The sequence below is a fragment of the Schistocerca piceifrons genome, chromosome 7 (assembly GCF_021461385.2).
Source record: "Schistocerca piceifrons isolate TAMUIC-IGC-003096 chromosome 7, iqSchPice1.1, whole genome shotgun sequence".
In the NCBI taxonomy this organism is placed as follows: Eukaryota; Metazoa; Arthropoda; class Insecta; order Orthoptera; family Acrididae; genus Schistocerca; species Schistocerca piceifrons.
The window spans coordinates 577851208-577869281 of record NC_060144.1 but is presented as its reverse complement, the minus strand read 5'-3'; the positions used below and the strand labels follow the sequence as shown (position 1 = coordinate 577869281).

The 18074-nt window shown below is 43.3% G+C and overlaps 1 protein-coding gene across 1 annotated transcript in view; it reads right to left on the bottom strand.

Annotated features, from left to right (window-relative positions):
• The window catches only part of LOC124804789 (probable cytochrome P450 6a13), a 137655-nt gene extending 121351 nt beyond the window's left edge, over positions 1-16304 (bottom strand). The window contains exon 1 of the mRNA XM_047265117.1: positions 15649-16304. Coding sequence (XP_047121073.1) covers positions 15649-15971 — 323 coding nt within the window. The 5' untranslated portion in view covers positions 15972-16304. The remainder of the gene's footprint in view (positions 1-15648) is intronic.
• Positions 16305-18074: the final 1770 nt, after the last annotated feature.

The window sequence follows — 18074 nt, the reverse complement described above, 5'->3', positions numbered from 1 at the left end:
GTTGCATGAGAAATCAGTGAAATCTAAATTTAACTAAATACCTAGGAATTGCGATTACGAACAACTTATATTGGAAAGAACACACAAAGAATGTGGTTGGAAAGGCAAACCAGAGACTGAGTCTTACTGGCAGAACACTCAGAAAATGTAACAATTTACTAAAGAGAAGGCGGTTCGATGAACGCAAGTGTGATTTGCAGAGTATCCATGTAGAGGAAGATGTTCAGTCCGACGTTGGAACACCGTGAAGAGTGTCCGTTTGTTCTCGAAAGAACTCGTACTAACTGAAAATACTGTTTCTGCTCTCGATTATGTATGCAGAAACTTATTTTGTGTCCATGGGAATCCAAAAGCTTCATCCAGGGATGTTCATACTTTATATCGCTGTAATATAACAGAACTAATCATATTGCTTAAATTGTAGTTCCTGCAGTAAGAAAATGTGCTTCAGCTTAATGTTGCAGTACAATATGTGCCATCTTCTAATTACTTTTAACACATTTGCTATTTAGAGGTCAATTTCAGTAATTCATTATAAACCAATTAATTCCTGTTACCAGCCAAATTACGAATGTTATCTTATTTCGATAATTACGAAGCTTTTCGAGAATTTATTACAATTTTTAAGTCTTCGTTATAAAGTATTTCTCTTTCTGACCGGCTGGATACTTATTATTCACAAGTCAGGCAAGTCTTTATTTTGTGCTTCTTTTTTTACCGTAAAATGAAACAGACCATAAAAATTTCCAGCAGTCATATAACAGCTGCAGTATATAGGCCATCCATTCGCAGACTTAAATAAGATAATAACAGACTTTATCTTCTCATTAACATGTAAATACTGAGTGTTCTAGAGGAAGCAAATAAATTTGGCATCATTAAAATAATTAGGTAGTAAGCGGCAATGAACGAACTGATGGAAAGTCATTCAATTGGTTTTTCAAATCTTTCTCAAGCACTCTTTAAGGAAATTGTATACTTTCTGCCATGTCAGATAGGTGACAAATATTCACGCTGATGCAAGTCTTGTTATGTCGAAAATCAGTCTCGGTAATGTGGTTTTAGAATGATTATTGCAAATCAAGTACTTCTCGTGTCAGTCATTATAAGCGATTTCCGTTGTATGAATAATAGGCAATGGTGCAAGGCATGTATATTACGCTGGGCAGATTAGAGTCTGTAAAGAGGTGGTTCGTATTAAGTTAAACAAGCTGAACAAATCAAACTGTTTATTTATAATCTTTTAACAGTCGCGGTGTGACGGCTACTGTATGACATGGAGAGTCGCGCTGACGGGTGTAACCAAGTATGTAGCGACAAGGTTTGGCCCAGTTTGCTTCATTCAGCACTTACTGTGCAACTGACTCCAAGCGTAAGGGACGTAAGAGAAACTGTCGCTTTTGAAGTACACACACATCGACAGTAGCAGATCTCATGCCAAACATTATGTTGCCATATCGGTGTTTCGGTCTAGTGAACGAGCAATACACGAAGTGATGTCCACTAGGGACCGCTATAAGCAGTTTCTGGCCCTTATACTTCCCTAGTTCTTTGATCTTTTGGGAGACATGCGGTCCAGTCTTTTTGCAGATATTTTTTGTTCCGCACATTTAAGTCCTGTACAGTATATTACAGCTGTTTGAAAGACATAGCTAATTCTTCAGTTACAGTATTTTATGGTGAGTATAATTCTATATATTTTTAAAACTGCGTACTGCCTGGGCAGATGCCCTACTTCGTTGACCGAGTACCGTCTCGTACCCTTAAACAAAAATGGCATCTACCATGGAACATGTGATATGTATAAATAAGCTTGGTTTCTTTAAGAGCTAACAATTTTTCTTGTCTTGGGAATGGGAATTTGTGTTAGTTCCAAATAGGTTCAGTTTCAAAATGTATTTAAGTTGCAAATGGTTTTTGAGAATGCTTCTATTTTACTTTATTTCACTTACTGATTGTTAGTGTGCAGTAGACAGTCAATTAATTGCATTACTGACTAGATTTTCTCGGTTGCAACAATTTTAAATTTCTCTTGAATAACTTATTTGTTTCTAGGTACATAACGTGTTGAGCGTTACTTTATAGCCCGATCTGGGGCTGTTATCAAGAGGTCAACGAAGAGTGGCGTTGCGTGATACTGTGGAGCGCCGGGGCGCTAATGAAACGTCATTCATTTAACAAGCATTTACCGGCCAACTTCTTCTTCCCAGCACTGCCCACCAGGGATCGCGTTGAGCCGGCGTGTTTCAAAGCGCGAGACGGTAACGTCAGTGCCTGGCAAGGAACCTGATTAGCATAGGCCCTGTCGTTGCCTGTGGTCATTGCCACGGCCCGTAGGAGGGTGCGGCGGCTGTGCGTCTCCATAGCATGCCGTGGCGGCGGACTTCTGTCACAGCCTAAGGACTCTCGATGAGTATAGGTGCGCTCAGGCTCATTTCGTGAACACCGCACTCCCCTGTAGTCGGTTGTGGAGATGGCGTGAAGGCGAACACACAACAGCAACATGAGCGACATTCCTAGTGGCGCTCCACAGAACGCAGACGTTCTGGCGGTACTTTTACTCCCCCAGTAGGGGCCACACAGGTGCCGAGCGCCAAAGGTGATGAGCTTACTGAGCGGTAGGTCAGCTCTTCATCCACAGAAGCCCCTATTCTCTTCCAGTCACCGTTGTGACTGGAAGGACTGCGGCTTGCAGATCAGAAGCCTGCCAGAAATCTGCGGACTTGCAGCAGTGGACACCAAGTTGGTAGCAAATTTTAGGCATGTGTGGAATTCACCAGAGAGAGCATCCTGCAGTTTAATACTGCTAGTCTTCCATTGGTAGCTGCGATGCAGATGGAATGGCCTTACTCTGAGAATGAGGTTGAGAAGAGCAGAGGTTTTACAACAGGAAAGTATGTCATTCAACCATCCCCCCCCCCTCCCCCCACACACACACACCACACACTCGGACGCGCTGGTGACTGAATGTGCTCTAGTTTTCTCACCCCGTCGGTGTTCTCGGCTGCTCTACCACTTAACTCCAGGTTTTCACAGTGTTCCTTTATGTGAAATTAGCAACTTATGACATCTCTAGGTGAAGTTACTGCACGTAGCGTGGTTTTTCTGTTCCACACTGTTGTCAAGGTGCTGAATCAGTTATCCCTGGCTTCCCTCTCTTGTAGTCTGATTAAACGCCCTTCCAGTTGTTCGCACTTTAGGCCTCCCGTGATGTCATTAGGTTACAACACAGTTGCGTAGCTGATATTTACCCTATTTACCGACGGCGGTGTTGATTTCTAACAAAATTTCATTTCTGCCCTTACTTACTATTCAAATGTGTAGAACTCGGAACACTTTGCCACTGAAATCTCTGCAGGGCAGAGCGGATCAGCTTGTGGAAAGGGGCCAAGGTAAATTACTGTTAGTTATACAAGAACACACACAACTTTATTTCTTAAACCAATGCAAAGTTCTCTTTAAAACAACAGAGATCAGTTCACGGCTGAGGGCCCAAATAACTTCACCATAATAAAAAATGACTACCTTTAAAACACCAGGATTTAGAGTAACGACTGAAGCCTTACTTAAGTAACATTACAGTATCTTCTCGGCTAAAGTCCGAAATAACATTTCAGATCAGCTAAGGAAATTCTTTAAAAGCCAAGCATTTACAAATTCCGGCTAAAGGTCATATTAAGAAACTCAAGTTAATTCTTCGTCTGACACCAAAACTAAAATATTTTCTTTACATAATAAAAGAGAGACTTTAAAGATAAGCCTTAACGCAGTACAAAAGAGAAACATCTTAAGAAAACTTGAAGTATCTTGTCGGCTGAAGGCACAAGCAATTACTCAAGAATAATTAAAGACAGCCTTAAGATAAACATTTACAGGACACGGCTGAAGGCCGTTTCAAGAATTCAAAGTAATTGAAGAGAAACCCTACAGACAAAGATTTACAGATTCTGAAACAAACGCGGCTGAAGGCCTAAATACAGATCAACAATAATTGTTGCTCTGGCTGAAGGCCTAATCTTACCCCATAGTACCTGCGACCAAATAAAATGACAAACACAAACAACAAACAGTGGTGCTCAGAAGTGTTCCATGGGTCGGCCTCGGAAGAAAACTCTAACCACAGTTTACGTTAGACAGACAGCCAAGCTTAACACTAAACAATCGGGTTGCACCACGACCTACGGACGGCTGACGAACGAACCAACCGCCTAATCAATTCCCTTCTTCCCGACCAACAGCACGACAACCAAAGGTACCAGCGAAGACGAGGATCGCAGCAGGATTATGTCTTAATAACTGGTGTATAAACACAGTCAAGGCAGAATAAACACTCAAAGTGAAAAAGAAAACACCACCAAGGTGTCGAACTACACACTGTGCCGGGCAGTAGCAACATGGCGAGGAAAACACACTGTCGCAAAACTACGCTAACGACCAGGGCAATTAACCTGAACGTTAACAGCCACAAGGCAGAAGATACCGCTGGTGCTCTTCACTAATAATTTATAATCATTTCAAAGGTTAAACACAATACAAGGAGACGGCTGCAAAATTTTGCCGACTCCAACACACCATCAGGTTGCTGCTTGCGGGGACAGCTCAGGATGCAACAACCAGCAATCAACGAAGAGATGTCAAACGGTTGGAGCTTTCATGACAGGCTCGCTGGTTACTCAACTCCAGTAAGCAGGTGCGGTGGGCGACGACTCAGCAGCTCTCGCAGCTAGTGCCACACAACACCGACCGCACGTGCACGCCACCAGCGGCTCTGGCCTGATCACACGCCGCAGAGACTTCCTCGCTGCTCCGCCGTAGCCGACCAACAACACACACACCGTGACATGGAAATATAACTGCCACACCAAAGAAGTTACAGCAGTACTAGTATCGATAAACGCTGCTACTGCCACTGATGGAGGCAAGTGAACAAATCGTTCTGAGGGAGTAATAAGACGTCACTCTACAGTGACATAATGCCCAAAAGGAAAAACGGCAATAACGAAGCCGACCACGTCTCTGTCAAATTAGGAAAAAAAAAAAACTTTGCTCTTCTAGAGCGATTTTTCCAATTTTGGGGAAAGACGGTAGTTCACAGAAAGTGAATATTATCAAATTTAATCAGGAAATGTGCTAAACTTGTATTACAGGGTTGGCTAGACGCAAAAAAAAGGGAGGCAGATTAGTGCCTAAAGTCCCGTCGACATCGAGATTATTAGAGATGGAGAAAAGACTCGGAATGTTTTAAGAACAAAAGTAAATCGGGAGCGCCCTTTCAAAGGAACCATCGCATCACTAGCCTGGAACAATTTAGGGAAACCGTCGAAAACCTAGCTCTGGATGGTCGGAAGTGGATCTGAACCATTGTCCTTCCTAATGCGAGCCCAGCGTGCTAGTCACTGCGCCCCCTCAGAGGTCAGCCTGTGCTGATGTCTTCAGCATCATGAGAGGAAATGTTAGCCACAGAAAGCCGCCTTGAGGCATGAACAGTGATCATGTGGGCTGGTGGCGCGCAGCGGCAAGTCTGTCTCACTGACATGCTCGCCACAGCACCGGGTCGGGCACACATAGGGCGGCTGTGACGCGATGGCCACCGACCCGCCGTCTCGAACAGCGGCAGTCTCAGAATACAGATTCACCACCGCAGTGGATGGCAGTTGGTACAGTTGATATCTTCAGAAGGGCATAGCTGTTGTATTCTCGCCCTGTCGTCTGAGCCATCGCCGGCGAAAAATCGATTTAGCCGTTTCCTGAAGGTGTAGCATGTTGTTGTTGTTGTGGTCTTCAATCCTGAGACTGATTTGATGCAGCTCTCCATGCTACTCTATCCTGTGCAAGCTTCAAGTACCTACTGCAACCTACATCCTTCTGAATCTGCTTAGTGTATTGATCTCTTGGTCTCCCTCTGCGATTTTTACCCTCCACGCTGCCCTCCAACGCTAAATTTGTGCTCCCTTGATGCCTCAAAACATGTCCTACCAACCGATCCCTTCTTCTAGTCAAGTTGTGCCACAAACTTCTCTTCTCCCCAAACCTATTAAATACCTCCTCATTAGTTACGTGATATACCCACCTCATCTTCAGCTTTCTTCTGTAGCACCACATTTCCAAAGCTTCTATTCTATTCTTGTCTCAACTGGTTATCGTCCATGTTTCACTTCCATACATGGCTACACTCCATACAAATACTTTCAGAAACGACTTCCTGACCTTAAATCTATACTCGATGTTAACAAATTTCTCTTCTTTAGAAACGATTTCCTTGCCATTGCCAGTCTACATTTTATATCCTCTCTACTTCGACCATCATCAGTTATTTTACTCCCTAAATAGCAAAACTCCTTCACTACTTTAAGTGTCTCATTTCCTAATCTAATCCCCTCAGCATCACCCGATTTAATTTGACTACGTTCCATTATCCTCGTTTTGCTTTTGTTGATGTTCATCTTATATCCTCCTTTCAAGACACTGTCCATTCCGTTCAACTGCTCTTCCAAGTCCTTTGCTGTCTCTGACAGAATTACAATGTCATCGGCGAACCTCAATGTTTTTACTTCTTATCCATGAATTTTAATACCTACTCCGAATTTTTCTATTGTTTATTTTACTGCTTGCTCAATATACAGATTGAATAACATCGGGGAGAGGCTACAACCCTGTCTCACTCCTTTCCCAACCACTGCTTCCCTTTCATGCCCCTCGACTCTTATAACTGCCATCTGCTTTCTGTACAAACTGTAAATAGCCTTTCGCTCCCTGTATATGACCCCGGCCACCTGCAGAATTTGTAAGAGAGTATTCCGGTTAACGTTGTCAAAAGCTTTCTCTAAGTCTACAAATGCTAGAAACGTAGGTTTGCCTTTTCTTAATCTTTTTTCTAAGATAAGTCGTAAGGTTAGTATTGCCTCAAGTGTTCCAACATTTCTACGGAATCCAAACTGATCTCCCCCGAGGTCCGCTTCTACCAATTTTTCCATTCGTCTGTAAAGAATTCGCGTTAGTATTTTGCAGCTGTGGCTTATTAAACTGATTGTTCGGTAATTTTCACATCTGTCAACACCTGCTTTCTTTGGGATTGGAATTATTATATTCCTCTTGAAGTCTCTGGGTATTTCGCCTGTCTCATACGTCTTGCTCACCAGATGGTAGAGTTTTGTCATGACTGGCTCTCCCAAGGCCATCAGTAGTCCTAATGGAATGTTGTCTACTCCCGGGGCCTTGTTTCGACTCAGGTCTTTCAGTGCTCTGTCAAACTCTTCACGCAGTATCTTATCTCCCATTTCATATTCATTACATCCTCTTCCATTTCCATAATATTGTCCTCAAGTACATCACCCTTGTATAAACCCGCTATATACTCCTTCCACCTTTCTGCCTTCCCTTCTTTGCTTAGAACCGGGTTGCCATCTGAGCTCTTGATATTCATACAAGTGGTTCTCTTCTCTCCAAAGGTCTCTTTAATTTTCCTGTAGGCAGTATCTATCTTACCCCTAGTGAGACAAGCTTCTACATCCTTACATTTGTCCCCTAGCCATCCCTGCTTAGCCATTTTGCATTTCCTGGCGATCTCATTTTTGAGACGTTTGTATTCCTTTTTGCCTGCTTCATTTACTGCATTTTTATATTTTCGCCTTTCATCAATTAAACTCAATATTTCTTCTGTTACCCAAGGATTTCTATTAGCCCTTGTCTTTTTACCTACTTGATCCTCTGCTGCCTTCACTACTTCATCCCTCAGAGCTACCCATTCTTCTTCTACTGTATTTCTTTCCCCCATTCCTGTCAATCGTTCCCTTATGCTCTCCCTGAAACTCTGTACAACCTCTGGTTCTTTCAGTTTATCCAGGTCCCATCTCCTTAAATTCCCACCTTTTTGCAGTGTCTTCAGTTTCAATCTGCAGTTCATAACCAATAGATTGTGGTCAGAATCCACATCTGCCCCTGGAAATGTCCTACAACTTAAAACCTGGTTCCTAAACCTCTGTCTTACCATTATATAACTATCTGATACCTTTTAGTATCTCCAGGATTCTTCCAGGTATACAACCTTCTTTTATGGTTCTTGAACCAAGTGTTAGCTATGATTAAGTTATGCTCTGTGCAAAATTCTACAAGGCGGCTTCCTCTTTCATTTCTTCCCCCCAATCTATATTCACCTACTATGTTTCCTTCTCTCCCTTTTCCTACTGACGAATTCCAGTCATCGATGACTATTAAATTTCGTCTCCCTTCACTGCCTGAATAATTTCATTTATTTCATCATACATTTCATCAATTTCTTCGTCATCTGCAGAGCTAGTTGGCATATAAACTTGTACTACTGTAGTAGGCGTGGGCTTCGTGTCTATCTTGGCCACAATAATTCGTTCACTATGCTGTTTGTAGTAGCTAACCCGCACTCCTATTTTTTTATTCATTATTAAACCTACTCCTGTAGCATACGAAATGAAAATCATGCAAACACAAAAACGTATCGACGAGCTGAGGAACTGTAGTTTCTTGTGTGATACCCAAGAAGTAGATTCCAAAAACATTTTGGAGGAGACGAAAACATGAAGGGCTATACGCTGACCACCGCCAAAAGCCTGAGTGACCATCTTTTGCAGCGCGGACCGTTGACAGACGTACAGGGAGATGGTCAGTGAGGTGCTGGAACGTATACTGACAGGGACGTGGAACCATGCCGACTCCAGTACAGTGGCCAGCTGCGCTACGTCTCTCAGCTGAGGACTGATACCAACCACAGCTGGATCGATGTGGTCCCACAGATTCTCGATTAAGTTTACATCCGGGGAGTCTGCTTGTAACCTCCCCCTCACTTATCGACCTTAATGACAGTAAAAATTAAACCGCGTGTACCTAATGGAAATTTGGGAAAAGCAGTCGTCACCGAAGTTAATCTGTCGGTAAAGAGGGAGGAAAGGGTTTTTTTTTTTTTTTTTTGGTCATCAGTCTACTGACTGGTTTGATGCGGCCCGCCACGAATTCCTTTCCTGTGCTAACCTCTTCATCTCAGAGTAGCACTTGCAACCTACGTCCTCAATTATTTGCTTGACGTATTCCAGTCTCTGTCTTCCTCTACAGTTTTTGCCCTCTACAGCTCCCTCTAGTACCATGGAAGTCATTCCCTCATGTCTTAGCAGATGTCCTATCATCCTGTCCCTTCTCCTTATCAGTGTTTTCCACATATTCCTTTCCTCTCCGATTCTGCGTAGAACCTCCTCATTCCTTACCTTATCAGTCCACCTAATTTTCAACATTCGTCCATAGCACCACATCTCAAATGCTTCGATTCTCTTCTGTTCCGGTTTTCCCACAGTCCATGTTTCACTACCATACCATGCTGTACTCCAGACGTACATCCTCAGAAATTTCTTCCTCAAATTAAGGCCGGTATTTGATATTAGTAGACTTCTCTTGGCCAGAAATGCCTATTTTGCCATAGCGAGTCTGCTTTTGATGTCCTCCTTGCTCCGTCCGTCATTGGTTATTTTACTGCCTAGGTAGCAGAATTCCTTAACTTCATTGACTTCGTGACCATCAATCCTGATGTTAAGTTTCTCGCTGTTCTCATTTCTACTACATCTCATTACCTTCGTCTTTCTCCGATTTACTCTCAAACCATACTGTGTACTCATTAGACTGTTCATTCCGTTCGGCAGACAATTTAATTCTCCTTCACTTTCACTCAGGATAGCAATGTCATCAGCAAATCGTATCATTGATATCCTTTCACCTTGTATTTTAATTCCACTCCTGAACCTTTCTTTTATTTCCATCATTGCTTCCTCGATGTACAGATTGAAGAGTAGGGGCGAAAGGCTACAGCCTTGTCTAACACCCTTCTTAATACGAGCACTTCGTTCTTGATCGTCCACTCTTATTATTCCCTCTTGGTTGTTGTACATATTGTATATGACCCGTCTCTCCGTATAGCTTACCCCTACTTTTCTCAGAATCTCGAACAGCTTGCACCATTTTATATTGTCGAACGCTTTTTCCAGGTCGACAAATCCTATGACAGTGTCTTGATTTTTCTTTAGCCTTGCTTCCATTATTAGCCGTAACGTCAGAATTGCCTCTCTCTCGTCCCTTTACATTTCCTAAAGCCAAACTGATCGTCACCTAGCGCATTCTCAATTTTCTTTTCCATTCTTCTGTATATGATTCTTGTAAGCAGCTTCGATGCATGAGCTGTTAAGCTGATTGTGCGATAATTCTCGCACTTGTCAGCTCTTGTCGTCTTCGGAATTGTGTGGATGATGTTTTTCCGAAAGTCAGATGGTATGTCGCCAGACTCATATATTCTACACACCAACGTGAATAGTCGTTTTGTTGCCACTTCCCGCAATGATTTTAGAAATTCTGATGGAATGTTATCTATCCCTTCTGCCTTATTTGACCGTAAGTCCTCCAAAGCTCCTTTAAATTCCGATTCTAATACTGGATCCCCTATCTCTTCTAAATCGACTCCAGTTTCTTCTTCTATCACATCAGACAAATCTTCACCCTCATAGAGGCTTTCAATGTATTCTTTCCACCTATCTGCTCTCTCCTCTGCATTTAACAGTAAAATTCCCGTTGCACTCTTAATGTTACCACCGTTGCTTTTAATGTCACCAAAGGTTGTTTTGACTTTCCTGTATGCTGAGTCTGTCCTTCCGACAATCATATCTTTTTTGATGTCTTCACATTTTTCCTGCAGCCATTTCCTCTTAGCTTCCCTGCATTTCCTATTTATTTCACTCCTCAGCAACTTGTATTTCTGTATTCCTGATTTTCCCGCAACATGTTTGTACTTCCTCCTTTCATCAATCAACTGAAGTATTTCTTCTGTTACCCATGGTTTCTTCGCAGTTACCTTCTTTGTACCTATGATTTCCTTCCCAACTTCTGTGATGGCCCTTTTTAGAGATGTCCATTCCTCTTCAACTGCACTGCCTACTGCGCTATTCCTTATTGCTGTATCTATAGCGTTAGAGAACTTCAAACGTATCTCGTCATTCCTTAGTACTTCCGTATCCCACTTCTTTGCGTATTGATTCTTCCTGACTAATGTCTTGAACTTCAGCCTACTCTTCATCACTACTATATTGTGATCTGAGTCTATATCTGCTCCTGGGTACGCCTTACAATCCAGTATCTGATTTCGGAATCTCTGTCTGACCATGATGTAATCTAATTGAAATCTTCCCGTATCTCCCGGCCTTTTCCAAGTATACCTCCTCCTCTTGTGAATCTTGAACAGGGTATTCGCTATTACTAGCTGAAACTTGTTACAGAACTCAATTAGTCTTTCCCCTCTTTCATTCCTTGTCCCAAGCCCATATTCTCCTGTAACCTTTTCTTCTACTCCTTCCCCTACAACTGCATTCCAGTCGCCCATGACTATTAGATTTTCGTCCCCCTTTGCATACTGCATTACCCTTTCAATATCCTCATACACTTTCTCTATCTGTTCATCTTCAGCTTGCGACGTCGGCATGTATACCTGAACTATCGTTGTCGGTGTTGGTCTGCTGTCGATTCCGATTAGAACAACCCGGTCACTGAACTGTTCACAGTAACACACCCTCTGCCCTACCTTCCTATTCATAACGAATCCTACAGCTGTTATAACATTATCTGCTGCTGTTGATATTACCCGATACTCATCTGACCAGAAATCCTTGTCTTCCTTCCACTTCACTTCACTGACCCCTACTATATCTAGATTGAGCCTTTGCACTTCCCTACCACGTTCAAGCTTCTGACATTCCACGCCCCGACTCGTAGAACGTTATCCTTTCGTTGATTATTCAATCTTTTTCTCATGGTAACCTCCCCCTTTAAACCATTATTATTAAAGCTGTGTCTTATGAATCTGAACTTCAAACTATAGTAACGAAATACAATATAGAAATCGGATACTACAACAATGGAACGTTGTTGTAAGCTGCTGAGGGAAGCATCATTCAAGGACAAGAATACTGTATGGGATATGATTTATTCTGAACTTCAGGATCTATGAATAAAGACCTTCTGTTTTTGAACTACATACAACCACTAACTTATGAGTTGAATGTGATGTTTCTGTAACCAGAACTCTCTGCATAGAATGTATGCGCGATAATAGAGAATGCATAAGAATTCTGGCCGTTTCTTCAAACCTTGCTTCCTCCGCACGGACGAGAATTCAGGCAATATGACTCTGATGTCTTCCTCTGTGCTGAAGTAATAAATGAATGGAATAAACTATAGAAGTTCCGAGAGACAATAGCGAGGGTGATGAAGACAATTCAGTCTAGGTTGTATGAAATTTTACCAGAAGTATGAGAGAAAAGCCTACAAGAGATTTTCAGTAAACCGCTATTTATGTAAGAACATGTCATTTGTGAATCCAAAACTGTCCTCATTCCCGATCCAAAGTATGTCATACAACGGAACACGCCGAGAAATATGAAAGGATGGTCAATGAACACGAATTGCTGATGATTATGAGCCTTAAACAAACAAGATTTGTAATAGAGAAAACGAGGCGTTAGGCTCTAAGAACAGCATCAAATTCTGGAATACAGTAGGTCAAATAAAGAAAATGTTGATGACCATTATGTTATTTCGAATACTTAGAAACCAGAAACAATAATACTAGTCTTGCCTCAGTGCATATGCTTTCTCCACCAGATGACTTTAAAACTATAGAAACGTAGTACGCTAAGAAAAGAAGCTAGTTACGAGTACGAATAGACAAGCAAAACAAATACCGTTATTGTATTTAGTACGCAATTACAGAGGAGCATATCACCAAATATAGAAAATGTATGTATCAGCTGTCTAAGGAAGACAGACAGGTGCTGGAATCGTGTGACGCTGAATTAAAATGATCTGATTAGTAAGCAAATGAGAAGTTGTGGAGTTTATTCGTTCTTAAGACACAAATACTAATGACAACATAAAAAATAGCAATAAATAATTGCACTAAAGATTTCATTTAATGAAATATAATACTTGATGACTGATGACAACAACAGATAATGCACTGAAGCGCCAATGAAACTGGTATAGGCATGGGTGTTCAAATACAGATATATGTAAACAGACGGAACACGGCGCTGCAGTCGGGAACGCCTATATAAGACAACGAGTATCTGGCGCAGTTGTTAGATTGGTTACTGCTGCTGCAATGGCAGGTTATCAAATTTAAGTGAGCTTGAACTGGTGTTATAATCGGTGCATGAGCGATGGGACACATCTCCGAGGTAGCGATGAAGTGGGGATTTTCCGGTACGGCCATTTCACGAGTGTACCGTGAATATCATGAATCCCGTAAAACATCAAATCTCTGACATCGCTGCGGCCGGAAAAAGATCTTGCAAGAACGGGAACGACGACGACGGAAGAAGCTCGTTCAACGTGACAGAATTGCAACCCTTCCGCAAATTGCTGCAGATTTCAATGCTGGGCCATCAACAAGTGTCAGTGTACGAACCATTCAACGAAGCATCACCGGTATGGGCTTTCGGAGCCGAAGGCCCACTCTTGTACCCTTCATGACTGCACGACAGAAAGCTTTACGCCTCACCTGGAGCCGTCAGCTCTTGACATTGGACTGTTGATGATTGGAAACATGTTCCCTGGGCTGACGAGTTTCGTTTCAAATTGTATAGAGCGGATGGAGGTGTACGGGCATGGAGAGAACCTCATGAATCCATGGACCCTGCACGTCAGTAGGGGACTGTTCAAGCTTTTTGAGGCTCTGTATTGGGCTTTGCATGGAAGACATTATTAGCAGTATTTGATTGGACTGACTGTAGCTACACTTTCCAAATACGAAGTTACATTTATGTGCCAAGACACCTGAGAAAACGCTTGTGACTACTCTTAGAAGGGACACACAGTGTGTAAACTGACCGGCGGAAACAGAACGCACCCACTGCTCGCTTTGGTGCGCTGGAAATAGTCCAGGACTGGTAATAACTGCTGCTAGGTGGTGACGAGCGTTCGACAAGTCATTTCTGAACTGCCAATGTCAAGCAGTGCATCCATAGTGTGTCAATGATGTTGTGTCACAAATCGCACTGCGGCAAAGCCTCTAAAAAAAAAAGAGGTTCTAGAGACTCTGCAGAGTATTTCGAAGAGGACAGACAAGTGTGCAAAGTTTGTTGCCGCATACCGTGACTCCGCAAGAAAAACAACGATGCGAGAACACTGCCGCGAGTTTGACTGAAATTCAATACGCAGACAATTCTTTTCTGGAAAAAAATTATCGCGCGTGACGAGACTTGGTGTTTTGAGTGTGAACATACCACAAAATGACGAAGTGCAGACATTAACGTGAAGGGTCAACACTTTTTCAACATAACCGACGTCGAAAGCAATGTAATATGCGTGTTGAACAACATCCCAAAGGACACTTCTGACAGTTTAACGTAGTTGGTTTTATGAATTTTCTGTGTGCTGTACTTAAGTAAAAAAGGGGTTAGGGGAACTGCTGTATAACATAAGTTTCCTTTAATTTACGTCTATGGTCACAAACTTTTCCGTTTAACAGATTACCGGTTTCGGTCTTTAATGACCATCATCAGATCTGTCTCATAAAAACAAAGTCCTAATGCACTGCAGCCGTAGTGGCATAGTCAACTTTTAAATGCGGAATCAGCACCAGCATAGTCAAATACATATAAATCACATTACATGCACGAGTCATGTTGTCAGTAAAACCACTGTGTACTGTTGAGTTTTAAACAGCAGTTTTACTGACAACATGACTCGTGCATGTAATGTGATTTATATGTATTTGACTATGCTGGTGCTGATTCCGCATTTAAAAGTTGACTATGCCACTACGGCTGCAGTGCATTAGGACTTTGTTTTTATGAGACAAATCTGATGATGGTCATTGAAGACCGAAACCGGTAATCTGTTAAACAGAAAAGATTGTGACCATAGAGGTAAATTAAAGGAAACTTATTACATATACGGGTCACTGTATTTTTTCGCGACGATGTCCCAGCTTGTGAATGCTGTATAACACATGAAGCATTAAGACCATTATTTTAACTTTTTTTATCAATCCAGTTTCGAAAGAAATAGCGCTCACGGAGTGTGACACGTGACGTTGCGAAGATTGTGCCTACGTCGAGCAAGTCACATACTATGACACACTCTGCTGAGCCCGGGACAGAGTGTTTGTGTTATCCTTATCATTCGATCATCATTCGTGACAGTGGCTACATTGGACGGTGTAAAGGTTGGACTGCGTAAAGATTGGGACTTTTCACGGGCGTTGATGACCCCGCAATTGAGCGCTCCACAAACCAACCATCATCATCGTCATCAACACTCTACTGACAAATTAAATAAGCGCTACAGTTTGCAGCATTTCAGGTTATGTGACGTTCCATAGGTGTTGCTTAATGTCGCACATTGTAAAGCACAAGTACAGTATAAGCAGAACTGGTACCATGTTGGTCATTGTGAGATTTGTAAAACACGCTACGAAAAATTGTCGTAAGAGAGAGTGACTAGCAATGATACCAACTTCCTTCAGGTGTGAATTTTACTGTGGCTTGCGGAGTATGTATGTAGATGGAGACGGCGTACAAAAGGCGGGAATTTATGAGCTATAGAAATCAGTATGGTGTGATGACACGGCAGTTTGTGCATTCTTACCTGTTGCTGAAATGGGCGAAGTCAGCCACCAGGATTCTGTTGATGAGTCTCACGTCCTTCATCATGAGGCACGGCGTGAGCATCATGTGGAATCCTCCGTAGGGCACGTCGCCGAGCTGTTGGTAAATCCTGTGGAAAAAGGCGGGCATCGCCTCTTGGGCGAAGAGCATGCGGCGGACGTTGCCGAATAACAGCTCTCCTCTGACGTACGGCACGCCGAGTGTCTTCCAGTGGTTTTTCACCGACGAAAGGTACGCGTACAGGAGAACAATGGCGACGGTCGATATCGAGACGGTAAACCACAAACTGACAGACCACCACATGGCTGACAAGAGCCAAAGCTTCACAACAGAGGACCACGGACTTCAGTAGCAACGGCTTCCAGACAGCAGATGTAAAGAGTCCGAGGTACACTTGATGTCTCACGAGACACCTGTCAATGTAGCCACTAGCGCGTACACTGAAGTCACTTCGTCAGAGTCGGGAGGTGATTGGTACTACTGTGCGTCACAGGTGCTGCCGAAACACTGGAGTCTGTGAGGGCGTATAAGCAGCCAGCCGACCGCCAGCAAGTTGTGTACGGCTCGCCGCCACTCGTCTCCTGCGGCATAACAGACGAGGGGGGACCACTTAAGCCCGCGTGTGCTCTGCCCGTTTGCTAGGCCAACACTGGCGACTGGCGCTACGCGTTGGTCCGCCGTGCGCAGATAACTTACGCAGCCTTGGAATTACGCAACGGACTGCTCGGGGCGCTTGATAGGCGAGATTAACGGCGAGCTCACTGTTTAGTGCGATCCATCCCGAACGCTGGGTTCACGCCGCTCATCACTATGGTCTGCCCTTTGGATAACTATTGCAACCTAATCCGCTTTAAACTGCGTACTATAGGCAAGCCTGGATCTAACTCAACAAAAATATTTACACCCCTGCCGCGCGGGGTAGCCGCGCGATCTGAGTCGTCTTGTCACGGTCCATGCGGCTGCCCCCGTCGGAGGTTCGAGTCCTCCCTCGGGCATTGATGTATGTGTTGTCCATAGCGTAAGTTAGTTTAAGGTAGATTAAGCAGTGTGTAAGCTTCGGGACCGATGACCTAAGCAGTTTGGTCTCATAAGATCCTACCACAAATTTAAAATTTTTACACCCACATCCTAGCCCCCAAACCAGACACACTTTGCTCAGACACCAAACTGAAGGTTCCTTGAGGTGTTATGATGTGTTCTATCAACCAGACTCTTCCTTTAGTCAAGTCCCATCCGAAATCTTCTCTTCCTAATTCGATTCAGAACCTACTCTTTAACTACACGATCTTCACCTCTAATTTTTACCCACACTGTATGCATTCCATTCAATAATTACTGTGATTCTTCTTCACTTTCACTGAGCAGAGCAATGTCGTCAGCGAATGTTATCATTGGTATCCTTTCTCCTTGAATTTTAATTCTCCTCTTGACTCTTACTTTTACGAGGTGCATTCAAGTTCTAAGGCCTCCGAGTTTTTTTCTCCGGACTGGAAAGAGATAGAAACATGCGCATTGTTTTAAAATGAGGCCGCGTTCATTGTCAATACGTCCCTGAGATGGCAGCACCGTACGGCAGATGGAATTTTACCGCCAGCGGCTAGAATGAGAACTGTTTTAAATACTTAAAATGGCGACGTTTTCCTTACTTGAACAGCGTGCAGTCATTCGTTTTCTGAATTTCCGTGGTGTGAAACCAATTGAAATTCATCGACAGTCGAAGGAGACACGTGGTGATGGAGTTATGGATGTGTCGAAAGTGCGTTCGTGGGTGCGAAAGTTTAATGGAGGCAGAACATCGTGTGACAACAAACCGAAACAACCTCGGCCTCACACAAGCCGGTCTGACGACATGATTGAGAAAGTGGAGAGAATTGTTTTGGGGGATCGCCGAATGACTGTTGAACAGATCGCCTCCAGAGTTGGCATTTCTGTGGGTTCTGTGCACACAATCCTGCATGACGACCTGAAAATGCGAAAAGTGTCATCCAGGTGGGTGCCACGAATGCTGACGGACGACCACACGGCTGCCCGTGTGGCATGTTGCCGAGCAATGTTGACGCGCAATGACAGCATGAATGGGACTTTCTTTTCGTCGGTTGTGACAATGGATGAGACGTGGATGCCATTTTTCACTCCGGAAACAAAGCGCCAGTCAGATCAATGCAAGCACACAGATTCGCCGCCACCAAAAAAATTTCGGGTAACTGCCAGTGCTGAAAAAATGATGGTGTCCATGTTCTGGGACAGCGAGGGCGTAATCCTTACCCATTGCGTTCCAAAGGGCACTACAGTAACAGGTGCATCCTACGAAAATGTTTTGAAGAACAAATTCCTTCCTGCACTGCAACAAAAACGTCCGGGAAGGACTGCGCGTGTGCTGTTTCACCAAGACAACGCACCCGCACA